This window comes from Loxodonta africana, chromosome 3 (assembly GCF_030014295.1).
Source record: "Loxodonta africana isolate mLoxAfr1 chromosome 3, mLoxAfr1.hap2, whole genome shotgun sequence".
In the NCBI taxonomy this organism is placed as follows: Eukaryota; Metazoa; Chordata; class Mammalia; order Proboscidea; family Elephantidae; genus Loxodonta; species Loxodonta africana.
The window spans coordinates 187,463,007-187,489,377 of record NC_087344.1 but is presented as its reverse complement, the minus strand read 5'-3'; the positions used below and the strand labels follow the sequence as shown (position 1 = coordinate 187,489,377).

The window sequence follows — 26,371 nt, the reverse complement described above, 5'->3', positions numbered from 1 at the left end:
TTTTTAAAAACAGCTATGTAGTGCTTCACAGTAGGAGCACATAAGATATTCAGCTGTTTCCCTATTGATGTATATTCAGGTTGTTTCTGGGTTGGTCTTTTTTTTATTATAAATAAGCAATTCCCTTTTAAATACCCTTTGATTTTGTTCTCTTTTATAGGTTGCGTATATATTGAAAAAGACTATTTTGCCTTGGGAGAATTAGAGAAATGGCGAGCAATTAAATATTTTTCTTTACAGTCACGCTGATAAAGTTTTAACGCTTTAACTTGTGACGTTTTCTGAATTATCTCCTCGTCCCCAATTTACTTATTCATTTTGCAGCCTGTGGTTCCTGAGCACTGTGCTGGGCATTGTGGGGTTCAGTGACCGAGTGGACACCGTGTCCTTGAGGGGTCCTGTGTTAGTGCTGGTCTGACCAGTAGGTGGAGAGGCACACTTTGATGAAGTGGCTCTGGTGGGAGGGAGCTCTCCAGGAGGTTTCGGTTGGACAGGTTAAAAGATGAGACATGGACTCTGGCTTGAATCCTGTCTCTACAACTTACATGCTATGAGATTTGAGGTAGTCTGCTCATCTGTAACAGCCTCTGGGTGGTACAAATGGTTAACACACTCGGCTGCTAACCAAAAGGTTGGATGTTTGGGTGTAACCAGACATGCCTCGGAAGAAAGGCCTGGTGACCTGCTTCCAAAAAATCAGCCACTGAAAACACTACGGGGCACAGTTCTACTCTAACACACATGGGGTCGCCATGAGTCGGAGCTGACTCGACAACAACCGATAGTGGCGGTGGTAGTGCTCGTCTGTAAAGTAGGGCGGATTTAGAGGGTTCATATAAAGAAAACCATGTAGAGTGGAGCCCAGCCTGTAGGAAGCACCAAAGGGGTTGTCCTTGCTGTTTGAAGTGGACCCCTTCAATGGGAAGGTCAGCAAAAGCCCGGCCTGAGGGGGCGCCACTGGAGCTGGCTCTTCAGAATGAGGGGATGGTTGTTTCGGTCAGTTGGGGAGAAAAACAAACCCTGCATGCCCACTACAAACCCCTGGTCCAGACCTCGGCTCTCCAGCTCCCCAGGTGCTGAAAGAGCCAAAAACCTCTCTATTTTTAGTTGCTAAAAATATTCTCTAAGCGAGGGTTACAGAATCTCTCTGAGCAGCGAGCAGGTTCAAGTCATAACCAACCAGGGGCCCGGCAGCCCCAGCGATGGCCTGCCAGCCCCCACCCCCAACATTCAGCAGGATCCTTTCATGTGTCACAATGAAATGGAAACTTTGCGGAAACTTCCTGTGGAGAAAAGGATTCCTCTTGCCCCAGACTTAGCATATGCTCAGAAACTTGCTGACTCTTGGGTCTGCTGAGATGGATGGAGAAACACAAACGCCCACTGGCCTGGCCTGAGGTGGGCAAACACCTGGCTGTGGGCTCACCATGTCCCCTTAGCACAGCCTGGGTCCCCACCCAAATCCTCTCACCTCCCAGGGCACAGAGCTCACAACAGTGGTCTTTGGAATCTGTCCTGGCTTTAGTGACTAGATCTGTCCTTATTAACTGTGTGACCTCAGCAAATGACTTGACGTCTCTGAACCTCAGTTTCCCCATCTGTAAAATGGGAATTATAACACCTACCCCAGAGTCCTGTTAAGGATTAACTAAAATGATGCCCGTGAAGTTCGCAGCACCAGGCCTGGCACACAGCAAGACCTCCTTATGTGGTATCTGTCGTTACTGTTGATGATGGAGACATGCGCTGTGCTCCCCCGACACCTCCCAAAGCTGGGGCACTCCCCAACTTTCTGGCCATCCTTCTCCAGCTGTGGCTGCACAGGGTCCTTGGGGACTGGAAAGCATATATGTTTAGACAGTCATTACATGGCAGACGTATAGCCATAGAAGAAAGTGTAGCCAGGTTCTCGGAGCACTGATCAGGCCATGGTAGTTTCTGGACATTCTGTGCCATGGTGGCCTCAAAGCCAGAGAGTGGCCCTGGAGGCCTGCTTTTTGGTTTCCTCTGTCACAATGGAGGTGCCTCACTGCTTTGTACAGGCCCATGTGGCACCCCAAGAGGCCACTTCCAGGCAGCTAGGGGTGATTCTAACAGGTTAGCGACCCTGTCATGGATTGAATTGTGTCCCCCCAAAAAACATGTGTCAGCTCGGTTAGGCCATGATCTCCAGTATTGTGTGGTTGTCCTCCATTTTGTGATTTTAATTTTATGTTAAGAGGATTAGGGTGGGACTGTAACACCCTTACCAGGTCTCATGCCTTATGCAAGGTAAAGGGAGTTTCCCTGCGGTGTGGCCTGCACCCTTTTATCTCTCAAGAGATGAAGGGGAAGAAGCAGAGAGTTGGGGACCTCATACCACCAAGAAAGCAGCACTGGGAGCAGAGAACGTCCTTTGGACCTGGGGTCCCTGCACCTAAGAAGCTCCTCGACTGTGGGAAGATTGAGGACAAGACCTTCTTCCAGAGCCGACAGAGAGAGAAAGCCTTCCCCTGGAGCTGATGCCTTGAATTTGGACTTTGAGCCTACTTTACAGTGAGGAAATAAATTTCTCTTTGTTAAAGCCATCTGCTTGTGGTATTTCTGTTATGGCAGCCCTAGATGGCTAAGACAGACCCTCTGGGGGGAGGTGGGGCCAGGCTGCAGCTCTCCCAGGGAGTGGGCTGCCCAAGCCCATGACCAGCCTCCTGTCTATTTGGTAAGGACCAGAGGGTGAAAGGAAATGGGAACTCTGACCAGCTTTGCCTCCAACCACAGGGCCTTTGTGGTTCCTAAAGAATATCCACAGTGGAGAAATGAGCCCACAGTTACCATTCTCAGCATCCCTGCCCAATCCCCCTCAGCCAAACAAAACCAAACCCATTGCCGCAGAGTCGATGCCGACACACAGTGACCCTATAGGGCAGAGTGAAACTGCCCCATATGGCTTCCAAGGAGTGGCTGGTGGATTAGAGCTGCCCGCCTTTTGGTCAGTGGCTGAGCTCTTAACCACCATGCTGCCAGAGCAGCCAGAGAAAGGAAGAAAATGCCCATCCATTCACATTTGCCAGGATTTCTGGAGCTAACAGATCTCTAATGTCTAAAACTAAGAATCAGGCATCCATTCAAACAAACACGGACTGAGGGTCTGTTCTGCAAGGACTGCCCGGGGTCAGGACACAGATTTAAAAGACAAGGCCCTAACCTCAAAGAGCTTGAAGTACAGGAAAGGTGGAACAGCAATTACCTTTTGGGGACTGGCTCTGTGATGGGAGTGGGGAAGGGCGGGGCGGGGTATGGAGAGAGGGAAACAGGGCTAGGGAAGGCTGAAGGAGGGCACCTAACCCTACCTGGGAGCGTCAGAGCTAAGACATGTGGAAAGCAGACAATTTGACCCAGTATTAAAGAATGGGTCACTCCCTGGTGAAGAAGTTGAGAAGGGGGAACAACTTGGACAAAGGGACAGGAAGTTCAGGGATTATAGGAAGTTCAGGGTTTGGCTGGAAAGATGGCAGGTGATGAGGATGGAAGGCTGACTGGGGCCAGGTAGGGAAGGGACCTTTTTGTCATGTACAACCGGAAGGTTGGACTTTATCCTGAACACCCTGGGGAGCCCTTGAAAGGTTTTATGAAAGAAGTGACGTGGTTTGATTTGCAATTTAGAACATTTGCTCTGGCAGCAACATGGGAGGTGAATGGGATGGAGTGTGTTATAAGACCAGGTGGCCACTGAAACCCAAGGTTTGGCTGGGGTCACCTTGCTCTTACTGCCTCAAATAAAATCGGGCATGAATCTCCACTTCACACAAGGAGAGGACCCAGTGTCCCTCTAGATGTCTCTGGAGATTCTTGGAAGCTTCCATTTCTCTGTAGGTAACTCTTAGGATGTCAGCTCCAGCTTCTACTGAATTCTCCATCTCTACTGTGCGGCTCATCCTGCCTGTAGTGACTCCTCCAGGTACCAGGTCATCTCCTGTTTCTTTCACTCTCCAAAAGGCCCATGATCAAGGCCATCCGGGTAGCTGACTATTCTGTGAATCTGGAGCAAGAGGGAGGAGTAAGGAGGTTGGTGACACAACAAACCACATAGCACTGACTTTTGCATAATCTTGTTCTTAAAAGTCTCCTGACTGTTCCTGCCTCAAAAGGGTGGTCAGTGGCAGCAGCTTCCACCTGGGCTCCAGACTCCCTCCTGCCTCGGGTTGGGGCCAGGGTGCTCCTCAGCCACCACCCTCCCCCCGGGTGCCATAACCTGCAACTCTCAACATAAGCACTTGGCCTTCTCTGGCCCCATCCCAGCTTCGCCCGGAAGAAATCTTCTTCATGAGCAAACATGCTTAGGTGTTTAGGTGGGCTCTTAAACAAAGGTAGTTACTCCCCTCACAGGGACTCCACCAGCAGATCCACTCAGTAGGGGGTTGAGGAGGAAAGAAAAGAAGATAAATATTGTCTGTGGAAATGAAAGTAATTGTCTTAGTTCCACCAACCAAGACCATTCCGGATTGCCAATCATGATGTAAGTTCCCCAGGGTGGTGTAGCCACCGGGGATGGAACCCAGTCCATTTTAATTGTACTGTATATTGATTCCGTGTTCGGTGAAGATTCCTCTGAGAAACGAACAGTTGAAGAGCAGGCTTGAGTTTTCTTTAGCGTAAAACAAATTAAAGCCAGCACTGGCTAATCTCCGACGTAGAGGGCTCTGTGTGGCAGGCTGGGAGGAAGGGTAGCCAAGGTGAAAGGGCATGGGCCTTGGATTCAGATAGAAAGTCACAGGGCTCTGGGTAATTTATTTAACCTCTCTGGGCTTTAGTTTCTTCATCTGCAAGGTGGGCATAATATGATTTCCTTAAAGGAAGCTTGTAAGGTTGCAATGAGACAAATGTGTGAAATCACTTAGCCTGGCCTATAGTTGGGCTTTTGGGTAATTTTCATTACTCTTGATAACTGCTGGAAGACCCAGATGACACATATTTAAACTATAAGCAGTCTGCCCTTTAGAAAGTCATGATGTAGTACACACAGCCCTCTTGATGCAGCTTCTTCCACCGCCTTCAAGGTACCAATGATCAGGTCCCTGCTACCTTCTCAGCTTCCTCTGGTTGTAGTTGCTGTTAATTGCTGTCAAGTTGATTCCAACTCATGGTGACCCCATGTCTGCAGAGTAGAGCCACACCATAGGGTTTTCAAAGCTATGATATTTCAGAAGTAGATTGCCAGGCCTATCTTTCAAGGTGCCTCTGGGTGGGTTTGAACCACCAACCTTTTGGCTAGTAGTCAAGAGCTTAACTGTTTGCACCACCCGGGACTCAAATTGTTTCCCACATTGGCCTTCTTTCTTTAGTCTCTCAAACTCCCCAAGCTCCATCCTGCTTTTGGGCCTCTGCACTGCCGTCTCTCTTCCTGTAATGCATACATTTTCAAGGCTCACCTTTCGCTCAAAGGTCACCTCCTCAGAGAGGCCTTTCTGGCTGTTCTGTCTAAGACAGCACTGCCCTCACCCAGACCTCTCTTTGTCTCTGACCTGTCTTATTATCTTCCTAGCAGGCATCACTCACTGGGATTGAACGGTTGACCTGTTTTCCTCCACTAGAAAGTAAGCTCCACAAGGACAGGCCTTGTCTACTTGTTCTTGCCTTATCCCTAGAGCTCAGCACAGTGACTGTCATATAACAGGGACTCAACCCGTACTAAAGAAATGAAGGAAGGAAGGAAGGAACTGAGTAGAACGAAGTCTTATGGCTGTGTATCTCTTGCACTAGATTCAAAACACCTTGATTTCCAGCACTATACTTTTCTCTCATTACAACTAAACATCAGCTGGTGCTTTCAAAGGTTTTCCAACTATAGGGTTCTGTGGAGGAGCACTGGAGCCACTACAGAGAGCTAGGCTGGAACGCGAGGTGAGTGAGTTGATCTTTGAATGTTCTTCTCTAACTTTTAATTAGAACAGCTCTGAGTTTATGTTTCCCATATTGGGCTTATATGAAAAAATCTCATTGAAAGAAATTATTCCACAGCTAGAAGAAAATGGAACCACAGATTGGATCCAACCCTTCATGTTACGGATGAGGAATCTGAGGCCCAGAGGGGGAAAGGGCCTTGCCCACACCCAGATGGTCAGTGTTAAAATGTTCTATGCCACATGGTGCCGTGATTAGAGATGGAGACTTCTTGCTGTGTGGTGAAAAATACTTGCTTCCTCAAGTGCTATAACTTGCCTTTCATTTTCTAAGAACTGGGAACAGGGGAAACAATTTATGGTCACTGTGGTCTCTGGCAGCCCTGAAAAAATATCAGGCTTAACCGCGCCCCCCCCCCCAACGTGAGTTCTCATGCACACTGCAGGAGTACATAGGTGAACTCTGCCAGGTGCATTCAGGAGAACCCGGGGCCTGGCCATAGAGCCACGGTGGGACGTTACACATCACCGAGTGCCACATGACTCAACAAGTCGGAGTGGTTCCAGAAGGGGAGGATTTCTTTTTAGAAAGACACAGACAGAGCTGGTTAGCACAGACCCCAATCTTCTATGAGTCTGTTGTTGATGACAGGATCATGGCCTTTTCTGACAGGCCCAGTCACTTTCTTGGCCTCTTTTAGAAGGTACCTTTTTTCTACTTTCTATTTTTCTATTTTCCCTCTACTTCCTCCCTTTCTTCAGCTGGCTCCACGGAGCATTTGCTGACTGGAAATTTTATGTTAACCATTACTGCAAGCCCAGGAGTTCATTTTATCACTGGCAATCAGCTCTTATCCTCAGGGAAGCCTAATTAGGTAGTATAGGACGTTTGATGCTGTTTCCATGGAAACCCCTGTAGTAATGGTGTACGCGCAGAATATATGCTCCAGGGAGGTGGCGGGGGTGGGGGGGAGGGGAGAATATATATATGTGTATATATATAATTACTAGATTTTAAGAAAATCTTTCATTTCTTTCTCTTTGCTTTTTTTTTTTTCCCCCTTTCTGTATATATATTTCTTAAATGATGGGAATTTTCCCTGGAGTTTTTCTTTCACAGAGAGGGAATGGTAGAAAACACAAAAGGCCTTTTTTTTTTTTTTAATTTTCCCTTCCTTATTTAAAAAAAAAAATCATAGTTGCACGCGAATGGAAGTTTTCAGGTCGTTGGTAAATGTCTAAGCGGGCTGTCCCTTGACAGCTAAGAACATTTTAATGAAAGATTTTGCTTAGAGAACCTGAAAGTCCTCAAGGCTTTCAAAATAGAATGGGGAAAACTAGTGAATCCAATGAATCAAATCCAAACTTATTTACTCCGGAAAAAATAAAAAAAGAAGAAGGCAGGGTTCCCTGTGCATCTCCGAGGGAAACACGTTGCCCGGTCCTCAGTGCTCTGCCAGGCTGACGCCCAGGCCGTGATAGTCTCCCTCTCAGCCTGTCCCAGGCCCTGCGGCTCCCACACGTTGCAGCCTGGCGAGCTCCAGAGATCCTGTTGAACTGAACTCTCCTGAGGTGACTAGGTGGCCCTTCAGAGTTGGCCTCCAGTGGTGAACTTGTGAACAACATGATTGCTCTATAAGAAACTGAGGAGGAAAACGTGCAGACCTGATCTGACTGAGGTGGGGCTGTTGATTGAAGGGCCCTGGCCGACCTAACAGAGAGAGCCTATCACACACGCATGAATTTTAGCCACAGCCAAAATTCAAGGGTTTCTGGAGATCCATAAATAACTGAAGTAGTTTTCTTTGTACCCTTAATAGGTCATTCAAGGACGGAATGCCCACAATGACCTTTTTGCTAGTTGCCAGCTAATCAATTTACCCCAAAAAACAGGCCAACAAGATTGACTGTTCCCAGACTCTCTGCAGTTTTTTTCTTCTCCTGACCCCATAAATTCTATCTTCTTTGATTTGGCCTACTAGCTGACTTCCTCACATGTGAGAAAGCACTTTGTATGCAAAATAATATGACAGTCTGCAAAATAACTTTGTAAATGCTTTGAGTTATTCTTTGACATCTGAAATCATGTGGGAGGTGGAGAAGGGAGGGGGCTAAGATCTCCCTTGACTGTGATCCCCTTTCCACCCAGTTACATGGTTACTTGAGCCAAGACTGGTCAGCCTTTGCAGAGGGGCTAGGGCATAAGAAGCTAAAAGGAAAAAGTTAGGCATGGCAGGCACATTGCCTGACTCTTCTAATATATAAGCTAAGTAAGTATATGAGTTAGTTTTGTTATGTATTAGTTTTCTTGTGTAAGTAAGCACCCCTAAACTTCATGGCTTAAAACAATAATAATTTTTTTGTTCACGATTTTAGTTCATGATTCTGTGGGTCAGCAATGTGGGCTAGGCTCAGCTTGGCTGTTCTTCTGCTGTTTCACCTGGGGTGAGCGTCTGTCATGCAGTTGCCTTCAACTGGGGGTTTGCTGATCTCAGATGGCCTCGCTCGCATGCCTCGCAGTTGGTGCTGGGCGTAGGCTGTGGTGACAGGGATAGCTGGGTCATGTGTCTACAGCAAGGTCCACTGCACCAACATTTCTTAAGCCTCTGCTTACATCACGTTTTCTACTGTCCCATTTGCCAAAGCAAGGTACATGGCCAAGTTCAGATTCAAAGGGTCGAAAAGTAGACTATCTCTTGATCAGAGTAGAGGCAAAGAGGCAAGCAAACAATGATGGGAGGAATTTGTGGTGATTTTTGCAAGCTACCACACCAAGTTTGTCTGGTGCAAGCCTTCCAGGTACTGTTGAAACCCTTCTTGCCAAAGAAGCTTTCCAAATGGGCCCTCATTTAGACTTCATGCCTCTCCTGTGCTAGAGCTATTTGAGATCGTGAGCTGATTCATGGGACATGTGTCTGATTCATATTTATATTTCCACAATGTCCTGACCTGTTGCTGTTGTTGTTGTTAGATGCCATCGAATCAGTTCCGACTCATAGTGACCCTATGTACAACAGAATGAAACACTGCCTAGTCCTGCGCCATCCTCACAATCTTTATGCTTGAGCCCATTGTGGCAGCTACTGTGCCAATCCATTTCATTGAGGGTCATCCTCTTTTTCACTGACCCTCTACTTTAGCAAGCATGATGTCCTTCTCCAGGGACTGTTCCCTTCTGATAACACGTCCAAAGGATGTGAGATGAAGTCTCACCATCCTTGCTTCTAACGTGATTCTGGCTGTACTTCTTCCAAGACAGATTTGTTTGGTTCTTCTGGTAGTCCATTGATTCTTCCTCAGTCTTCCTTATTCACTGTCCTGCTTTCACATGTATATGAGGCGACTGAAAACACCATGGCTTGGGTCTGGCACACCTTAGTCCTTAAAGCAACATCCCTGCTTTTTGATACTTTGAAGGGATCTTTTGTAGCAGAATTGCCTGATGCAATGTGTCATTTGATTTCTTGACTGCTGCTTCCATGGGCATTGATTTTTGATCCAAGTCAAATGAAATCCCTTACAACTTCAGTCTTCTCTCCATTTATCATGATGTTGCTTATTGGTCCAGTTGTGAGGATTTTTGTTTTCTTTATGTTGAGGTATAATCCACATTGAAGGCTGTGGGCTTTGATCTCCATCAGTAAGTCCTCTTCACTTTCAGCAAGCAAGGTTGTGTCATCTGCATATTTCAGGTTGTTAATGAGTCTTCCTCTAATCTTGATGCCATATTCTTCTTCGTATAGTCCAGCTTCTCCGATTATTTGTTCAGCATACAGATTGATTACGTATAGTTGAAAGGGTACAACCCTGACACACACCTTTCCTGACTTTAAACCATGCAGTATCCCAGGGTTCTGTTCTGACTACTGCATCTTGGTCCTAGTACAGGTTCCTTATGAGCAAAATTAAGTGTTCTGGAATTTCCATTCTTTGCAATTTTGTCCATTTACTTATAATTTATTATGATCCACACAGTCGAATGCCTTTGCATAGTCAATAAAACACAAACATCTTTCTGGTATTCTCTGCTTTCAGCCATGATCCATCTGACATTAGCAATGATATCTCTTGTTCCATACCCTCTTCTGAATCCAGCTTGTATTTCTGGCAGTTCACTGTCAATGTACTGCTGCAACTAACTGCTTTTGAATAATCTTCAGCAAAATTTTATTTGTGTGTGATATTAATGATATTTGTTTGATAATTTCCACATTCTGATGGATCACCTTTCTTTGGAATGGATACAAATATGGATCTCTTATAGTTGGTTGGCCAGGTAGCTCTCTTCCAAATTTTGTGGCATAGAGGAATGAGTACTTCCAGCGCTGCATCTGTTTGCTGGAACATCTCAATTGGTATTCCATCAATTCCTGGAGACTTGTTTTTTTTCAATGCTTTTCGCACACCTTGGACCTCTTCCTTCGGTACCATCAGTTCTTGACCACATGCTGCCTCCTGAAATGGTTGAATGTGACCAATTCTTTTTGGTACAGTGACTCTGTACATTCCTTCTATCTTCTTTTGATGCTTCCTGCATCATTTAGTATTTTCCATGTAAAATCCTTCAGCATTGCAACTTGAGGCTTGAATTTTTTCTTCAGTTCTTTCAGCTGGAGAAATGACGAGCTTATTCTTTCCTTTTGGTTTTCTATCTCTGGGTCTTTGCACATTTCATTATAATATTTTACTTTGTCTTCTCAAGCCTCTCTTTGAGATCTTCTGTTCAGCTTTTTTACTTTATCATTTCTTCCTTTTGCTTAGTTACTCAACATTCAAGAGCAAGTTTTAGGGTCTCTTCTGATATCCATTTTGGTCTCTTCTTTCTTTCCTTTCTTTTTAATGACCTCTTGCTTTCTTCATGTCCTTGATGTCATTCCACAACTCCTCTGGCCTTCGGTTATTAGTGTTCAATGCGTCAAATCTATTCGTGAGATGGTCCCTAATTTCAGGTGGGATATATATACTTGAGGTCATACTTTGGCTCTCCTGGACTTGTTCTAGTTGTCTTCAACTTCACCTTGAACTTCCATATGAGCAATTGATGGTCTGTTCCACAGTCAGCCCCTACCCTTGTTCTGACTGATAATGTTGAGCTTTTCAGTTGTCCCTTTCCACTAATGTAGTTGATTTGATTCCTGTGTAGTCCATCTGGCAAGGTCCACATGTATAGTCGCAGTTTATGTTGGTGAAAAAAGGTATTTGCAATAAAAAATCATTGGTCTTGCAAAATTCTGTCATGTGATCTCCAGTGTCATTTCCATCACCTAGGCCATGTTTTCCACCCATCAATCCTTGTTTGTTTAAAACTTTTGCATTCCAATTGCCAGTAATTATCAATGCATCTTGATTGCATGTTTGGTCAATTTCAGACTGCAGAAGTTGATAAAATCTTCAGTTTCTTTGTCTTTGGCCTTGGTGGTTGGTGCTTAGTTAACCATTGGTTCTTATTAAATGTTTTATTGAATTCAGTTGAGTTGAATTGAATTGAGTTGGTTCTCCTTTCTCTAATTATAAGCTTCTTGAAGGCAAGTGTGGAATCTTTCTGCCAGATAAAGTCTCCCTCCAAGGCCCTCGGAATCATACGTACACGCTGGAAATCCTGACAGAACCACCAGTTAAATGGCAGAGGGATTAGGTCTGGAACCAGCTCTGTACAGGGTACTGTCTGAGGAAAGAGTGGGACTTCCTGGGAGACCACAGGCCCTGACACTGAAGTGCTACATCTTCAGGCTGGCCACACTATGAGTGTAAATGAGCACAATCACTGCTTTAGGCTCAGGAGGAAGAAATACTCAGCAACCTGAAGAACTTGGCCTTTCTTTCCTCCTGAGGGAAGTTAGCCTACAAAGGGCAAACCCAGGCTGGGTTTGTCTGCTGTGGAGGCTCCATCAGCCTGGACGTCTGAGGTTTCTGCTCTGTGACAGCCTAGAGCAGACCCCTCGAGGGGTCCATGGTACTTTTTTCCCCATTCCATATTTTGTCCACATCACCTCAGTACTTTTCAAAATTCATCAGAGGCAAACAGTCAAGCTGCTTTAGAACTAGGGCTGAATAGCTGAGATTCAACTGTAGGGTAGGACAGTCCTTTACTGGAGCCACAGGCACACTCTTTACTGCCCTGCTCCAATAATACTCAAGATCTTGGCACTAGATTAGCTCCAAAACTTTCTGAAGCTCAGAGATTACCTGGGAGAGTTTATTCCAAATTGGACCACCCTTTGAGAATAGGCCTCAAGCCCATTGCCATCAAGTTGTGGGTATCCTTTCTCATGGCATAAGATGAGTTGTCATGGACTTTATTAGCCACAGGCTTAAAAATGAATTTTCTATAGGAATGTACATTCTAGGTGGATAACAAGGGCCACTGTCAAACTGTCCTTTCTTTCACATAACACAGTCACCCACCTACCCACCCCTTTACTCAATAAAAGTCTGCTGACTTCCCCTTGTATGCCAGGCACCATCTCAGGCATTGGAGGAGGTGAGGACAAGCCAGGTGTGGGTCCTTTCCTCGGAGAGCTCTCGTGCACTGAGAACACACGAGGTGGGAGGCACCAAGCAAGATGGTCTGCATAGGACCACAGAGTTATAGGTCTTCAGAGTAGCAGGCCTCTCGAGGGTCGTCTAATTCACCCTCCTCATTCCTCAGAGGAGGAAACTGAGGCCGAGAGGGGAGATTATTCACCCAGGATCACTCAGTAAGTGGTAGTTATTGATTCATTAAACAAGCATTTATTGAATACCTATTACATACTAGCAGCAGTGGTAGTGCAGTGGTTAAGAGCTTGGCTGCTAACCAAAAGGTCAACAATTCAAATCCACCAACCACTCCTTGGAAACCCTATGGGGCAGGTCTACTCTGTCCTAGAGGGTCACTATGAGTTGGAATCAACTCGATGGCAAAGTTTTTTTTTTTCTTTTTTTTTAATTACATGCTAAGATCTGGGTCGGCTGCTAGAGATACCAGGGGGAACAGGGAAGATACAGCCCCTGTCCCTTTGGAGATCCAGCAGTAGATAATGGGTCCCAATCCTGTTTACACTTTAGAATCACCTGGGGACCTATAAAACAAATCCCCATGCCAGTCCCCTGCCCCTGGAGATTCTGATTTAATTGGTCTGGGGTGGGACCCAAGCATGAATATTTTAAAAAGTGCCCTGCATGATTCTAGCGTGCAGCCAGGTCCAGAACCACTGGTCTATGGGGAGAGACAGACGAAAGCCAAGTAAAGACAAATACATACATGATTGAGATCTGCTCATTGAAAGGAATGAATAGGACACTGAGTGAGGAAACAGCGGGGAAAGGGGTGGTATAATTTCCCAGGGCTACCATAACAAAAGCACCACAAATTTAGTGGCTTACAAGAACAGAAATTTATCGTTTCACATTCTGGAGGCTAGAAGTCCAAAACTACGACATTGGCAGGGTTGATTCCTTCTGAGGGCTTTGAGCAAGAATCTGTTCCATGCCTCTCTCCTAGCTTCTGGTGATGGCTGACGAGCCTTGGCATTTCTTGGCTTGTTGAAGCATCAGTCCGATCTCTGCTACGGTCTTCAATGGCTGTCTGCCCGCTGTGTATCTCCCTTTGACTCTCTTCTTCTATAAGGACACCACTCAGATTGAATTAGAACCCACCCTACTCTATTTAGTATGACCTTGTAGTTACTTAATTGATGTTGCCATTGACGCATAGTGACCCCATGTGACAGAGCAGAGCCGCCCCATAGGGTTTTCTTGGCTGTAGTCCTCACCGAAGCAGATCTTCAGGCCTTTCTCCCACTGTGTGTATCCGAACTGCCAACCTTTTGGTTGGCAGCTGAGGGTTTAACCACCAGGGCTCCTTAACTGATCAAAAACAAACAAACCCATTGCCATGGAGTCAATTTCAACTCATAGCGACCCTATAGGACAGAGTAGAACTGCCCCATAGAGTTTCCAGGGAGTGGCTGGTGGATTCGAACTGCTGACCTTTTGATTAACAACCGAGCTGTTAACCACTGTGCCATCAGGGCTCCTTAACTGACAATATCTTCAAAAGCCCTATTTCCAAACAAGGTCACATTCGCAGGTACCAGGGGTTAGGACTTCAACATATCTTTTTGGGGGACAATTCAATCCATAGCAATGAGGTATTCGTTAACTGCCCTAAGTCTGAAGGGAGTGAGCTGTGAGTCCAGGGGTCAGAAGGGAGAAGGCAGAGCATAAAGGTGTCCTTCTTCACAGCAGCAAGGGGATCTCCTAGGACGTTGCTGCCCCACCCTGCAGAACCAGGAACCCTACACTGGAGTCACTCTTAACAGAGGCTTTCAACCTGCAACCTCAAAACATCCCCACTCACACCACACACCCCTCAACACACATACAGTTTATGAATACTCCCCAGGCCAGCTGGCTTAATAATCCCTCGCATATTAGGGTGTGTATTTAGTGAAGCACATTTCCACTTATCTGTGTTGTTGAATCCTAATGACAGTCCCATGAGGTAGGCAGAGCCAAGGTTAATACTCCCATGATGTTGTTAGGTGAAGCTCGGTCAGTTCCAACTCATAGAAACGTGATAAGAGTAAAACAGCCCTACAGGGTTTCCTGGGCTGTAATCTTTATGGAAGAGATCAGCAGGTCTTTCTCCTGCAGAGCTGCCAGTGGGTTCGTACCAACAACCTTTCGATTAGCGGCCAAGTGCTTAGCCATTGGGCCATGAGGGCTCCTTATTTCCACGATAGAGACGTGGAAACAGGTTCAGAGAAGAAGTGTGGGCTGCCTAAAATCACACAGCTAATAACTTCAGTCTAGCTCACCAGCCTCTAACTCCAAGGCTCTCTCCACTACCCTGTTCTGCCCCCACCCCACCTGCGTCAGGAAACAGAAACAGAAGCAGCACACCTGAGTGGCTGGGGGTGACAGCATCGGGGCCAGCACCTTCCTGTCAAGCTGGGCAGAGCTGTGATGTACCCAACACAAAACTTGCAGCTCAATCACTCACAATCCCATTCCCCATCAAGGAATCAAAGGAATTCCTTACTCATTGCTTTAGTCCTCTGCCTAGAGTGAACCCGGTTACTATAGTAACCTGATGCAATTCTTTATTATAGGTGGATGGTTTTAATTTTGTATTTGAAGAGTTTGGGCAGGCAGTCACGTTGCCATGGCTTGGCTTGTCGGGTGGCAGTTAGGAACAGAGGGAACCCTTTGGGCAGCTATTAGGTCCTTCAGATTGATGACGGAAACCTGTGTCTGGAAAAACCCAGGCTCAGCTGCACTGGGGAGGGAGGGAAGGAGAGGCTCCAGGCTGACACTGCACAGGTACTCTCTCCTGTTCAGAGACTGTTGTAATTGTTGTTAGGGGCCGTTGAGTCATGTAGCAACCTGATGTGACACCGTAGAATTGCCCCATAGGGTTTTCTAGGCTGTAATCTTTATGGGAGCAGAACCCCAGGTCTTTCTTGCGTGGAGCCGCTGGGTGGATTTGAATTGCCAACCGTTTGGATAGCAGCTGAATGCTCAACCATTGTGCCACTATGACTTCTGCTTCAGAGTTTACACCTCCCTAATTAGAGCAGCCTGGGGACACGTGCTTCCATCATGCCCTGTGCTCCCTTTCATCATGACCCTCATCATGAGGGCTGTGCTCAGAGCTGTTTTGTTTAATCCTGAATTCCCAGCCTCTGGCAGAAAAGAGACCTTCAACAAATGTTTGTTGAATGAATGAATAATATTTTGTCATTTATGAAGTCCTTGGTGGCGTAGCGGTTAAGTGCTAGGGCTACTAACCAAAAGGTCAGCAGTCCGAACCCACCGGGTACTCCTTGGAAACTTGATGGGGCAGTTCTACTCTGTCCTATAGGGTGGCTATGAGTCAGAATCGACTTGACGACAGTGGGTTTGGTTCTTGTGGTTTTCCACAGCAACAGCTCCTGTGGCCCTCAGAGCAGGTAGCACGTGGGGCTGAAGTCCTGAGCTGGGTGGGCACGTGACAGAGCTGGGACAGGGTGGACAGCCAGGGTTGCTGGAGGGCCAAGGTCCTCACTGCAGCACAGAGAGGGGATGGTGTGGTCATAAACGCCCCTTAGCCTCTTGGAAGGGAGGCCTAGAACTGTCTAGGAAGCCCCGCATGCCCAAGACAGGCCCCAGATCTCAGGCCCTCCAAGAATGAGAGCCTGAGGAATGTCCAGCTGGGCAGGATTTTAGAGGCCCCTCACTTCACAGATGTGGAGACTGAGGCCGTGGAGTGGAGGGATGGGAGATCCCCTTCACAATCATTGAACACGGGTGGGACTCCATGGTGGAGCTTCCCCATATGGGAACCCCAGCACACAGCACAGGCTGGGGACACAGCAGGCAGTCAGTAAGTGTGTGTATGAGCTGCCTTGCTCATCCTGGTGGTGTGACAGCAGTAATCTTAGCTTCATGGAAGGTTAGGCTGGAAGGGATCTTAGACATCTTTGAGCTCTACCCTCTCATTCTGCAGAAAGGCTGAGACCTTTTCCATTCACAATGCTGAAAATAGTGACAGCTAATACTGACACGGAAACCTTGGCGGCATAGTGGTTAAGTGCTACTGCTGCTAACCAGAAGGTTGGCGGTTCAAATCCGCCAGGCGCTCCTTGGAAACTCTATGGGGCAGTTCTTCTCTGTTCTATAGGGTCGCTATGAGTCGGAATTAATTCGAAGGCAACAGGTGTGGGTTTTTTTTTTTTTTTTAATACTTACATAGCATTTACTGCTGTGTGCCAGGCAGGATTCCGTGTGCTTTGCATATACTAATCCCTTGAGGCCTCACAGCAACCTCTGTGTGGCAGATATTATTGTCATCCCCAGATGAGGAAACTGAGGCACAGAGAGGTTAAGTAACTTGCCCAAGATCACACAGCTAGTTAGTGTTAGGAGCCAGATTCAAACTCAGGCAGTCCGGTGTCAGAGTTGTCATTATTAACACTTGGCTGCACTGTCTGAGGGCAAAGCACTGCCACAAACATTTGCTGGTCCCTTCTCTGAATGCAGGCAGGAATGTGTGCCCACCCTTGTGAGCTCAGTAGTGCAGGAGTCATAACTTTTTCATCTCTGCATCCCCCTCCCGGCTCTGAGCACTCAGGACCTGGCCTGTGGCAGGTGCTCAGGAGGTATGTTTTTAATACAAATGAGCTGTTTTCCCTCTCATCATCATGAAACAGCCAGTTTTGGGGCCTGGCATTTCCAAGCTGGAAGGGACCTTGGGAAGCAGTTTACAGAGGAGGAAACTGAGGCCCAGAGAGTGAAAGTGCCTTAGCCAGGACCTCACAGCTGGACCTGAGCCCTGGTCTCCCGAACCCTGTCCCAGGCTCTCACGACGCCTCCTGTGGCCTCTAAAGAGGGCCCTGAGGTGGGTCAGGCTGAACGGAGCCCAGCAGCCTGCCCCATCTTCCCCGTCCCGTCATCGCTGCCTGTCCCGTCCTCCCTCATCCCTGCCCTGCGTTCCCGTCCAGGCCACACTAACAGGCTCTCTGCTCCCACCAGCTCTTCGTGATCGACAATGGCGCAGACGACTGGCGGATAGCCATGACCTACGAGCGCATCCTCTACATTAGCCTGGAGATGCTGGTGTGTGCCATCCACCCTATCCCCGGCGAGTACAAGTTCTTCTGGAACGCGCGCCTGGCCTTCTCCTACGCGCCGTCGCGGACAGAGGCGGATGTGGACATCATCCTCTCCATCCCCATGTTCCTGCGCCTGTACCTGATCGCCCGCGTCATGCTGCTACACAGCAAGCTCTTCACCGATGCCTCGTCCCGCAGCATCGGGGCCCTCAACAAGATCAACTTCAACACCCGCTTCGTCATGAAGACTCTCATGACCATCTGCCCCGGCACGGTGCTGCTCGTGTTCAGCATCTCGCTCTGGATTATCGCTGCCTGGACTGTCCGCGTCTGTGAAAGGTATGCCTTGGCTCCCAGACCCCACTCAACCAGGGCTTCTGCGTGCGGAGCCAGAGCTGGGACGGGAAGGGAGGAGGAACGGGACTGATGGTCTGATGGAGAAGGCAGGCCTGTGCCCAAACACCTCGGAGGAGGAAGTGGGACGAGGGGAGGGCCGAGTGGGGGCTGAATACGAGCTGAGACATAGAAACACTGGAATCAAGGTAAGCTGGGGAAAATGGACAGATAATATTTCTGCTTTTCTTTTCTTTCCTTGTGCACCAACATATCAAAGCAGTTTGGTTACATAGTTAACCCTTACCCAAAGTATAACCCAACAAAAACCCAGACACTTCAATTTCCGTGTTCTCTCTCCCACTTGGAGAATAATGAGACTCACTAGCACTTTTAAAGGCTCTGAGAAGTCCTGCAGTAATGAAACTGGTTCAATTGTGGTTAGTCCAGATTTCCTCAAAAGTATCTGTCCACAAACCCTTTTGATCATACAGCACCTATGGATGCCTCTCTATTCAAAGTTTGGTCCATCGATGGACAGGCAGCATCAGCATCGCTGGGGAACTCGTTGGGATGCAAAATCTCAGTCCTCACCCCAGACTAAACCCATTGGCGTTGAGTTGATTCTGACTCCTAGCAACCGTATAGGACAGTGTAGAACTACCCCATAGAGTTTCCAGGGAGTGGCTGGTGGATTCCAACTGCTGACCTTTTGGTTAGCAGCCAAACACTTAACGCCTGCACCACCAGGGCTCCTCACGCCAGACAACTGAATCACAATCTGCATTTTAACCTGTTCTCCCAGTGATTTGAATGCACCTTAAAGCTTGAGAAGTGCTGTCTGGGTGGAAGATGGGCAATGTTGTTTTAGGAGGCCCCAGCCTGCTGGTGGCTGGGCAGTGATTCAGAGAAGTGGTTGGTGGGAGAGAAGGGGAAGGTGGCCTGAAAGAGGCTCAGGGCTCTAGCACATTTGCCAGCCCACTGGCTGCCTCAGAACTGTCATCATCAAGGCCCAAGGGTAGGACTGTTGCTATCTCCTCCCACCGCCCCCCTCAGGCTGACCTTTGTGACCCTTCTCCCTTTCAAGATGGCCCTGGGTATTTATTTTAATTTGATTTGATATGCGGACTTTGAACACCTAGGTTAGAAGCCTAGGTTCTGTCCCTAAGTAGCTTTAGTACCTTGGACAAGTCACTTAATCTCTCTGGGCCTCGGTTTCCTCATTGTAAAATCAGGGTCACTTGAGATAGAATGAAGATAGGTTCACTAGAGAAAGATGATTCTTATTCTCTTGGGAGGCAGGGTGAAGCACTCTGTGTAGTTTACATGGATCCTGGTGGCTACCATTAAGTCAGAATTTTATTGCCAAATCTTCCATGCATACCAGTGCCCCAGCAGAGATGAAACAGGCAAAAGAGTCTGGAGAATCGTTAGCCTAAAAACACCTCACAGGGGTGCATTGAACCATATGCCCCCCATATTTCGGGATGTTTGAGGACATTTCTTTCAGGTTTTTGGCCGGCAGACACAATGTCAGAATAAGAGGGCGTTCTGCAGGAGCAGGACGAGAGCCTTAAAGGATGGCAGGGTGTCTCTGAGAGCCGTGCAGTGTCAGGAGATGTTCCTCCATGCACAGTCCTGGGACACACAATGCCCACCTCTTAGAACCCTGCCATTATTCCACAGCTGCCATCGCAACTTTGCTCCAGGAGAGACCACACTGCAACGTGCTTTTTGACCCTTCTCTGGTAAGCAGACACTCTTTCTGCAACGGAGAAAGCTTGTGCTCGGGTTCCAACCCCAAAGGCCTCGTAGTCCTCCTAGATGAGCAGCATCGTGCCAGTCACTTTACCTCTCTGGGCCTCAGTTTTCTCATCTATAAACTGGGAATAATAATATCTACTTTGCAGGGTTTACTGTTAGAGTCAAACCAGTGATGTATGTGAACTGTATACTGCCATGTGGTGACAGTGAGAATTAACAATAACGTAGGGCCCTGGATACTTTTGGGAAATTTTGTGGCTGCCTTCTTCTAATTAAAAGAAATCAACTACCATAGGTGGGAAATGGCCTATAGTCTTCCTGTTTTCTTTTCTAATGGATCAAAGCCAAGTTTTCTAACAACAATAATAACTGAATTTGCATAGCCCTTGAAGGTGTCTGAAGTCTTCCGCATCTGTTTTCTCATGTAGCCCTCAAATCAATCCTGTTTGGCCACCCCATTTTGCAGACAAGTAAAAGGCTGAACACAGAACAAAGCACCTGCAAGTGAGTTTCACTGTTCATTGAGCCTGTCCCAAGTGTGGGTGAGTCTACTTTACTCTGGAGAATGAGTGTGGTTCACAGCACTCTGTGGCATTTTATTTGGTGTTGAATGGCCTTCCATGGTTTCTAGCCAAGGCTAGGTTAACCTGCTCCCTGGCACATCACCAGACTTCTCTTCCCAGACATAACTTACAAGCCCCAGCTGAAGACTAAAGCGAAGGCACAGGGAAACAACAGAAGTCTCCTGAAGCTTTCCACTGTTCTTGTGAAAAGGACATTTGGCCATCTGCTTAGATAGAACATGTGGTATCGTGAAGTGTGGTGGATGATGTCACTGCCCCTGTTTCTCGGGAGCTTACCCTCTGCTAAAAAAGCCCTGGTGGCTCAATGTTTAAGCCCTCTTCTACTAACTGAAACGTTGGTGGTTCTAGCCCACCCAGCAGCCCCTCAGGATAAAGACCTGGTGATCTGTTCCCATAAAGATTACAGCCAAGAAAACCCTGTGGGACAGTTCTCCTCTGTCACACGGGGTTGCTATGAGTTGAAATCTACTCATCGGCAGCTAACAGCAGCGACAACCCCGTGCTAGTTCTGTGTGAGATGCTTAATGTGTGTTATCTCAGTTCACCCTCACAGTAAACCTATACTAGAGGAAACACAGCTGTTTCCATTTTAGAGTTAAGGAAACTGAGGCAAAGCAACCTGCCAGAGGTCACAGAGCTAGTGAGTGTGGAGGCAGAATTTGAACCTGATTCTGGCTGAACTTCCTGTTTGTCCCACCAAATCCTACTTTCATGGAACCTGTGGCCTAGACCTGGAAAGCCTGGTGGCATAGTGGTTAAGAGTTCGGCTGCTAACCAAAAATGTCGGCAGTTCAAATCCACCAGGTGCTCCTTGGAAACCCTATGGGACAGTTCTACTCTGTCCTATAGGGTCACTATGAGTCGGAATCAACTCGACGGCAATGGGTTTGGTGCCCTAGACTGTCCAGGCTACTTTCCCAATCTGAGAGTCTCCAACCCACTGAGACTGACACTGGGGCCCCAGTGTTGCTATTTGGCCTGACTCTATGGCTCCTTCGTGCTGAATTCAGACATACCCGTGTGTGGTGGGTGCTGTATGTGCCGCCCGGCAGCCCCCTTTAGGACGCAGGCGCCCACTCCTTCAGCTGTGGTTGAGTCGGCCGTCACAGCTGGCAGCTGAGTCCCTCCCCTGGAACTGCCTTTGGCTGCCAGGAGCTGCCTCTCGGAGGTCCAGCCCCTGTCCAGGGCAGCTGCATCAGTGATTAGTCAGTGCAGGAGATTAAAGGGCCATCCTCTTCTCCTCAGGCAGGAGAGTTCTACAGGGCATTCCAGCTCCAGAGATCCCTGAGGGATCACCTCAGCATGCCCCAATAAACTGCAAAAAAAAAATCCCAGAGTCTCAGAGACACTTTCTCGGGATTCTGGCCCATGAAGCTGTGAAAACAGGTATAAGTCGATATCATCCTAATCAAAGCACTTCTCTCACAAAGACTTAGCAATTTCTTTTAGAATCAAGCTAAAACAATCGCTGTCCTTCCCAAGTGTCAAATAATAAGATTGGCAAGGACTTTGACACAGGACTAATTCAACCAAAAACTGGGCAGAAACTGGAACCAGGGGCTGCTTTGGGGGCACAGAAGCTTTGGACAGGGGTGGAAGGGTGGCGTAGACAAGAGGACCTTGATTTTCTCTTAGCTTGATCTAATGCTGATTCTATCACTTTAGACATCAGAGAGGGTAAGTGACTTGTTCAGGGTCACAAAGCCTTGTAACAGATTCTAGAAGATTCCTGCCTGCTGATGCCCAAAGCAGAGCTTGTTCATATTCCAGGTGGCTTAAGTCAGGCAAGACTTATCTCTAGTTGTATACACACACTTCTGAAGTTGCTATGGAAGTAGCTCTTTAGCAAGATGCATTTGTAAGGACATTTATCATATCTTGGGTTGGCTTTTATGTGCCAGTGAAGGTTTTCGTGTTTGTTCCTTCCAAGGAGGGAGAGGGAATTAGTAATTACCCAGAAAAGCCATGCTGTGGGGAGGACAAGGCAGGCCTGGTTGCCGGGAGGGCAGTGATAACAATAGGCTTGTTTTCCTTGGACCCCAGTGAGGCATTACATCATGGGTTCCGAGGCCTGACAGTTGTGGCACTCGGCATTCTCAGGGATTCTCCTGGCTGCATGCCCGCCTCCCACAGGCCTCCCAGAGCCATCTCAGGAACCCCCTCATTAAGCACTGTCAGACACCCAGCAGCCTTGCAGGCCAGAGAGACCATCCCGAGGCTCGGGCCTAATGGCAACAGGTTGGGGAAGTCAGCTTTCCTGCCACATCCTTAACAACCGTCTGCCAGCTCACACTTGTGTTTATCGCCCTGGGAGGAGCAACAAGGCCTAAAGTGGGCTAAATCTTTCTGTCCCAAGCCATGTTTTGGAAATGACCCTCCCAGCCTCTTTAATGCCCTCTTATTTTTCCCTCCTGAGGCTTTAAGTTCTACACACGGGATGTCTCAGAATCACAGACCTTCCTCCTAGTCAGTCAACAGACTGTTCTGGGTTTTTGGTGGCAGTGAGGTGAATTTTCATCTTTTCTTGCATGTTGGTATCTTAATGAGAAGTTTTATTCTGGGGACTTGGGCCCCAGAGTGGGAGAAAAACAATTAGTGGCCCATTCTTCCCTCATTAAAACAGTCCCCTTTCCAACATGAGGAAAATGGAAAGAGACTTCCTTCCTCCTCCCTCCTTGGCCCCTGTCTCAGGCATTCAGGTTTGCACAAACCATAAGCCAGGGAGCTTTGGAGGAAGCAAGAAAGACGTTCCTTGGGACTTCTGACTTGAGGCAAGCCAGAGGAAGACAGCCTATAGGCTGAAACACATTGTACCCATGCAGATGGAAGGCCCCAGGCCTGAGAAGAGTCTGAGAACAACGTGGCTGGGGCTGTGATTTCTCATGGGCCCCTTTGGTTTGAGGCATAGCCCCCAGTGTGAAGCACGTGTTCCATGGACACACTGGGAGATTGGAAGAAACAACTAGGGTCTTTATTCATAGTTACGTTGATCTAAAGAGACGTATGCTCTGCTAATACTTAACACACAAGTAGACAGTAGTATATGTGTGTAATTTATAATAAATATTCATATAGCAGGGGGTGCATGCTCAAAACATTTGTACTGATAGGAGTCCATGATTTTAAAAGTTTAGCTACGACTTGTTTAGGGTATCAGTGGACTAGTTTCCCCAAAAACACCAAACCCATTGCCAGCAAGCTGAATCCATAGCGATGCTCTAGGACAGAGTAGAACTGGCCTATAGCATTTCCAAGGCTATGATCTTTACAGAAGCAGACCACCACATCTTTCTTTTGCGGAGTGGCTGGATGGGTTTCATCTGTTGATCTTTCAGTTAGCAGCTGAGCGCTTAATCACTGTAACACCAGGACTCCTTGGTGGACTAGTTAGTGAGGAAAATATCCCTTCTCAGCAGGGCACAGCCATTGGATGAAGCCTGCTAGACCCGGAAACCTTGCCATCTGGCTAGAGAAATGAGAAGTCAGCACCCCATTAGACAGGGACAGCCCTGCTGCCTGGGACTAGGTCTGAAAAGAGTTCTCCTAATTCCAGGATGAATTCCCATCAGAGCGTGGGGGAGGTGAGAGTGAGGGCCCTACATGAGGCCTTTGGGAAAAAAAACCTGTAGCATTAAGGAAGAGGAAAATAATCCTGAAGGTGAAGAAGAATGTTTAATTATGAGAAACGAAAGATAACCTTAGATGATTCCTGGGTGGCCCTAACAGGGTGCAAGAAGATGCCATCTCTGTGATGTAGAAGAATGAGCAGACATGAAAATAATGAAAATGTATCTGTCTGGTTCACACAAGCATAGAGTTCCAGAAACCTGAAATTGTTGCAGCAAAAAGAAAATCCACATTGCGGGCAGAATTGAATTACAAAAAATGTGGAATGTAGGGGGCAAACTGAAAAGTTCCCTGAGATTGCAGAAGAAAAGAACAAAGAGATGAAAGTGAAGAGGCTGAGTGAATATGATAGAACTGGGGGCTAGAGAATCAAGGTTAAATCCAAGAATTAGAGTTATTTTGAAGGAAGAAACCAGAATAAGCTGGGGATAAAAGCATAACCAAAGACATACACAAAAAAAACTTTTCCAGAATTGTGCTGGGGGAAAAACACAAATAGGCAGATCAAAAAGGCTTCCTGCGTTCCCGTTTGAATTAATAGGGAGAAAATCAGCCCCTGAACTAATAAAAAAATATTTTTTCTGGCAATTTTATTGACTTATAAGGCAAACAACCCTAGAAGCACACAGACAGCACAAAGGAGTCTTTTCTTCAGGAACCCTCAATTTCTGAAGACATTAGGACACTTATACAGAGTTTTAAGGTTGTCATCCACCGTACCATTCATGTGAGGAAACAACAGAGGAACAAAAGTCATTCTTAGAGTTTTGTGAGCTTAGAAGGTAAACAATCTACATGTTTTTTGGGGGAACTTGTATACCAGTTGACCAAGGGATGAATGAAAATTAAGATCTTAATAATAGAATGATGTAAAAGGCAGGTGGACAGCGTTGAAACCGTTTAAACATGAAATCAAGATTGCACTTAAGCATGGTTTCAAAACCGAATTCTAATGTCAAATATTATCCTTGAAGGAGTAGATGAATGAAATAAAAACAATTCAATATAATTAGATTGTTACTAATCAGATTAGAAAGTTGAGAGGAGAAGGCTAGAAGGGATTGGCAAAAGGATGCCAACTTCATCATCTTATGTAGAGGAGAATCATAACAAGCCCCATCCCTCCATTCTAATAATTAGAAAATATAATTTAAATCATTTTTAAGCCTAAAGGCAACCACAAGTAGAATTTTAGAAGTTGAGGGTTCACTATGGACGAGACTGGAGCTAAAAACCCACTGTGCATTAATCAGACTGCAGCTCAAAGAGGCGTGGGACTATTAATACCTCTATTCTACATATGAGGAAGTTGAGGCACAGAGAGGTTAAGCAATGTCCCCTGGGTCACAGAGCCAGAGAGCAGCAGAGCTGAGATTTGGACCCCGATGCCCCAACTGATGCCTCACTTTTCCTACCCTAAAAATGTGCACCCTCCGCATGCCTGGACAGGACATTCAAACCACGTCAGAGGCCACAGAGTCAGGACAGAAAAATAAAGGAAGCAGGAAGGAAGAGGAAGCCTGAGACTAGATGAGAGAAAACCCAACTTAAAATTTACAACAATCAACATAATTGAGTTTACCTCTCCTTTGAAAAGACAATGTCACTTACTTAAATGAGATTTGAAAGGAAAATTTAATTTTATACCGCTTACAAGAGAAGAACCTAAAGTGGAATGACCCAGAAAAAGAAAAGAATAGCAAATATTCATTGGATAAGGGCAAATCAAAGGACAATGAAGTAGAAATCCTCATTTTAAACCAAGTTGAATTCAAAGCAGAAAGCATTAAATGGTCCAAAGGAGCGACTTTATAGCAATAAAAATACCACATGTAATAAAACTATGAACTTTTATGAAAAAAAAAAGAAAGAATCTGGAGTATTAGATGGTTTAGTTAATTGATATTGAATGGTGTAGCCTATTAACAAATAATACATTTTTTAAAGCGTTCGGGGAACACTTACAAAAATTAATTGTCTTGGCCACGCATTTCAAAACATTAGAAAAATTGTTCAGACTATATTCTGTGACCACAGGGCCCAAAGCTTCAATTAAGAAGAAAACCAAATATTTATTTTAAAAACCAATGCTTGGGACTTTTCAAGTAATCTCCTCAATTACAATTTAGTCAAAAGATAAATCAAAACTACCTTTAAAGAATATTTAGAATATTATAACAATGACGACTTTATGTATCAAAACTCAGAGAGGTGACCAAAGTTGTACTCAGATGAAAAAAATCCTTAAAGTTTTTCATTATGAAAAAAATTAAGAACTAAAATAAGTTAACTGTCTTGAATTCATCAGAAGAACCAACAAACCTCAGGAGTGCAAATTAAGCTTATAACAAAGACAAAGGCAGGAATGAATGAATTTCAAAACAGAAAAACAATTTATAAATCCAAAAGACACGAGCTTCTAATAAAACTAATCAAGAAAAGAGTTAAAAAACACAATCAAAATTAAAAAATTTAAGGGGAGCCCCCGGACACCCTTTTAACTCAGAACTAAAGACACTCCCGAAGGTCACCCTTCAGCCAAAGATTAGACAGGTCTATAAAACAAACAGTAACACATGTGAGGAACGTGCTTCTTCATTCACTCAGG

At 46.3% G+C, this 26,371-nt stretch overlaps 1 protein-coding gene across 1 annotated transcript in view; it reads left to right on the top strand.

Moving 5' to 3' along the window:
• The window catches only part of KCNN3 (potassium calcium-activated channel subfamily N member 3), a 123,652-nt gene that overhangs the window by 36,997 nt on the left and 60,284 nt on the right, over positions 1-26,371 (top strand). Inside the window, exon 2 of the mRNA XM_003415105.3 lies at positions 17,376-17,794. Within this exon, the coding sequence (XP_003415153.2) occupies positions 17,376-17,794 (419 nt within the window). The remainder of the gene's footprint in view (positions 1-17,375; positions 17,795-26,371) is intronic.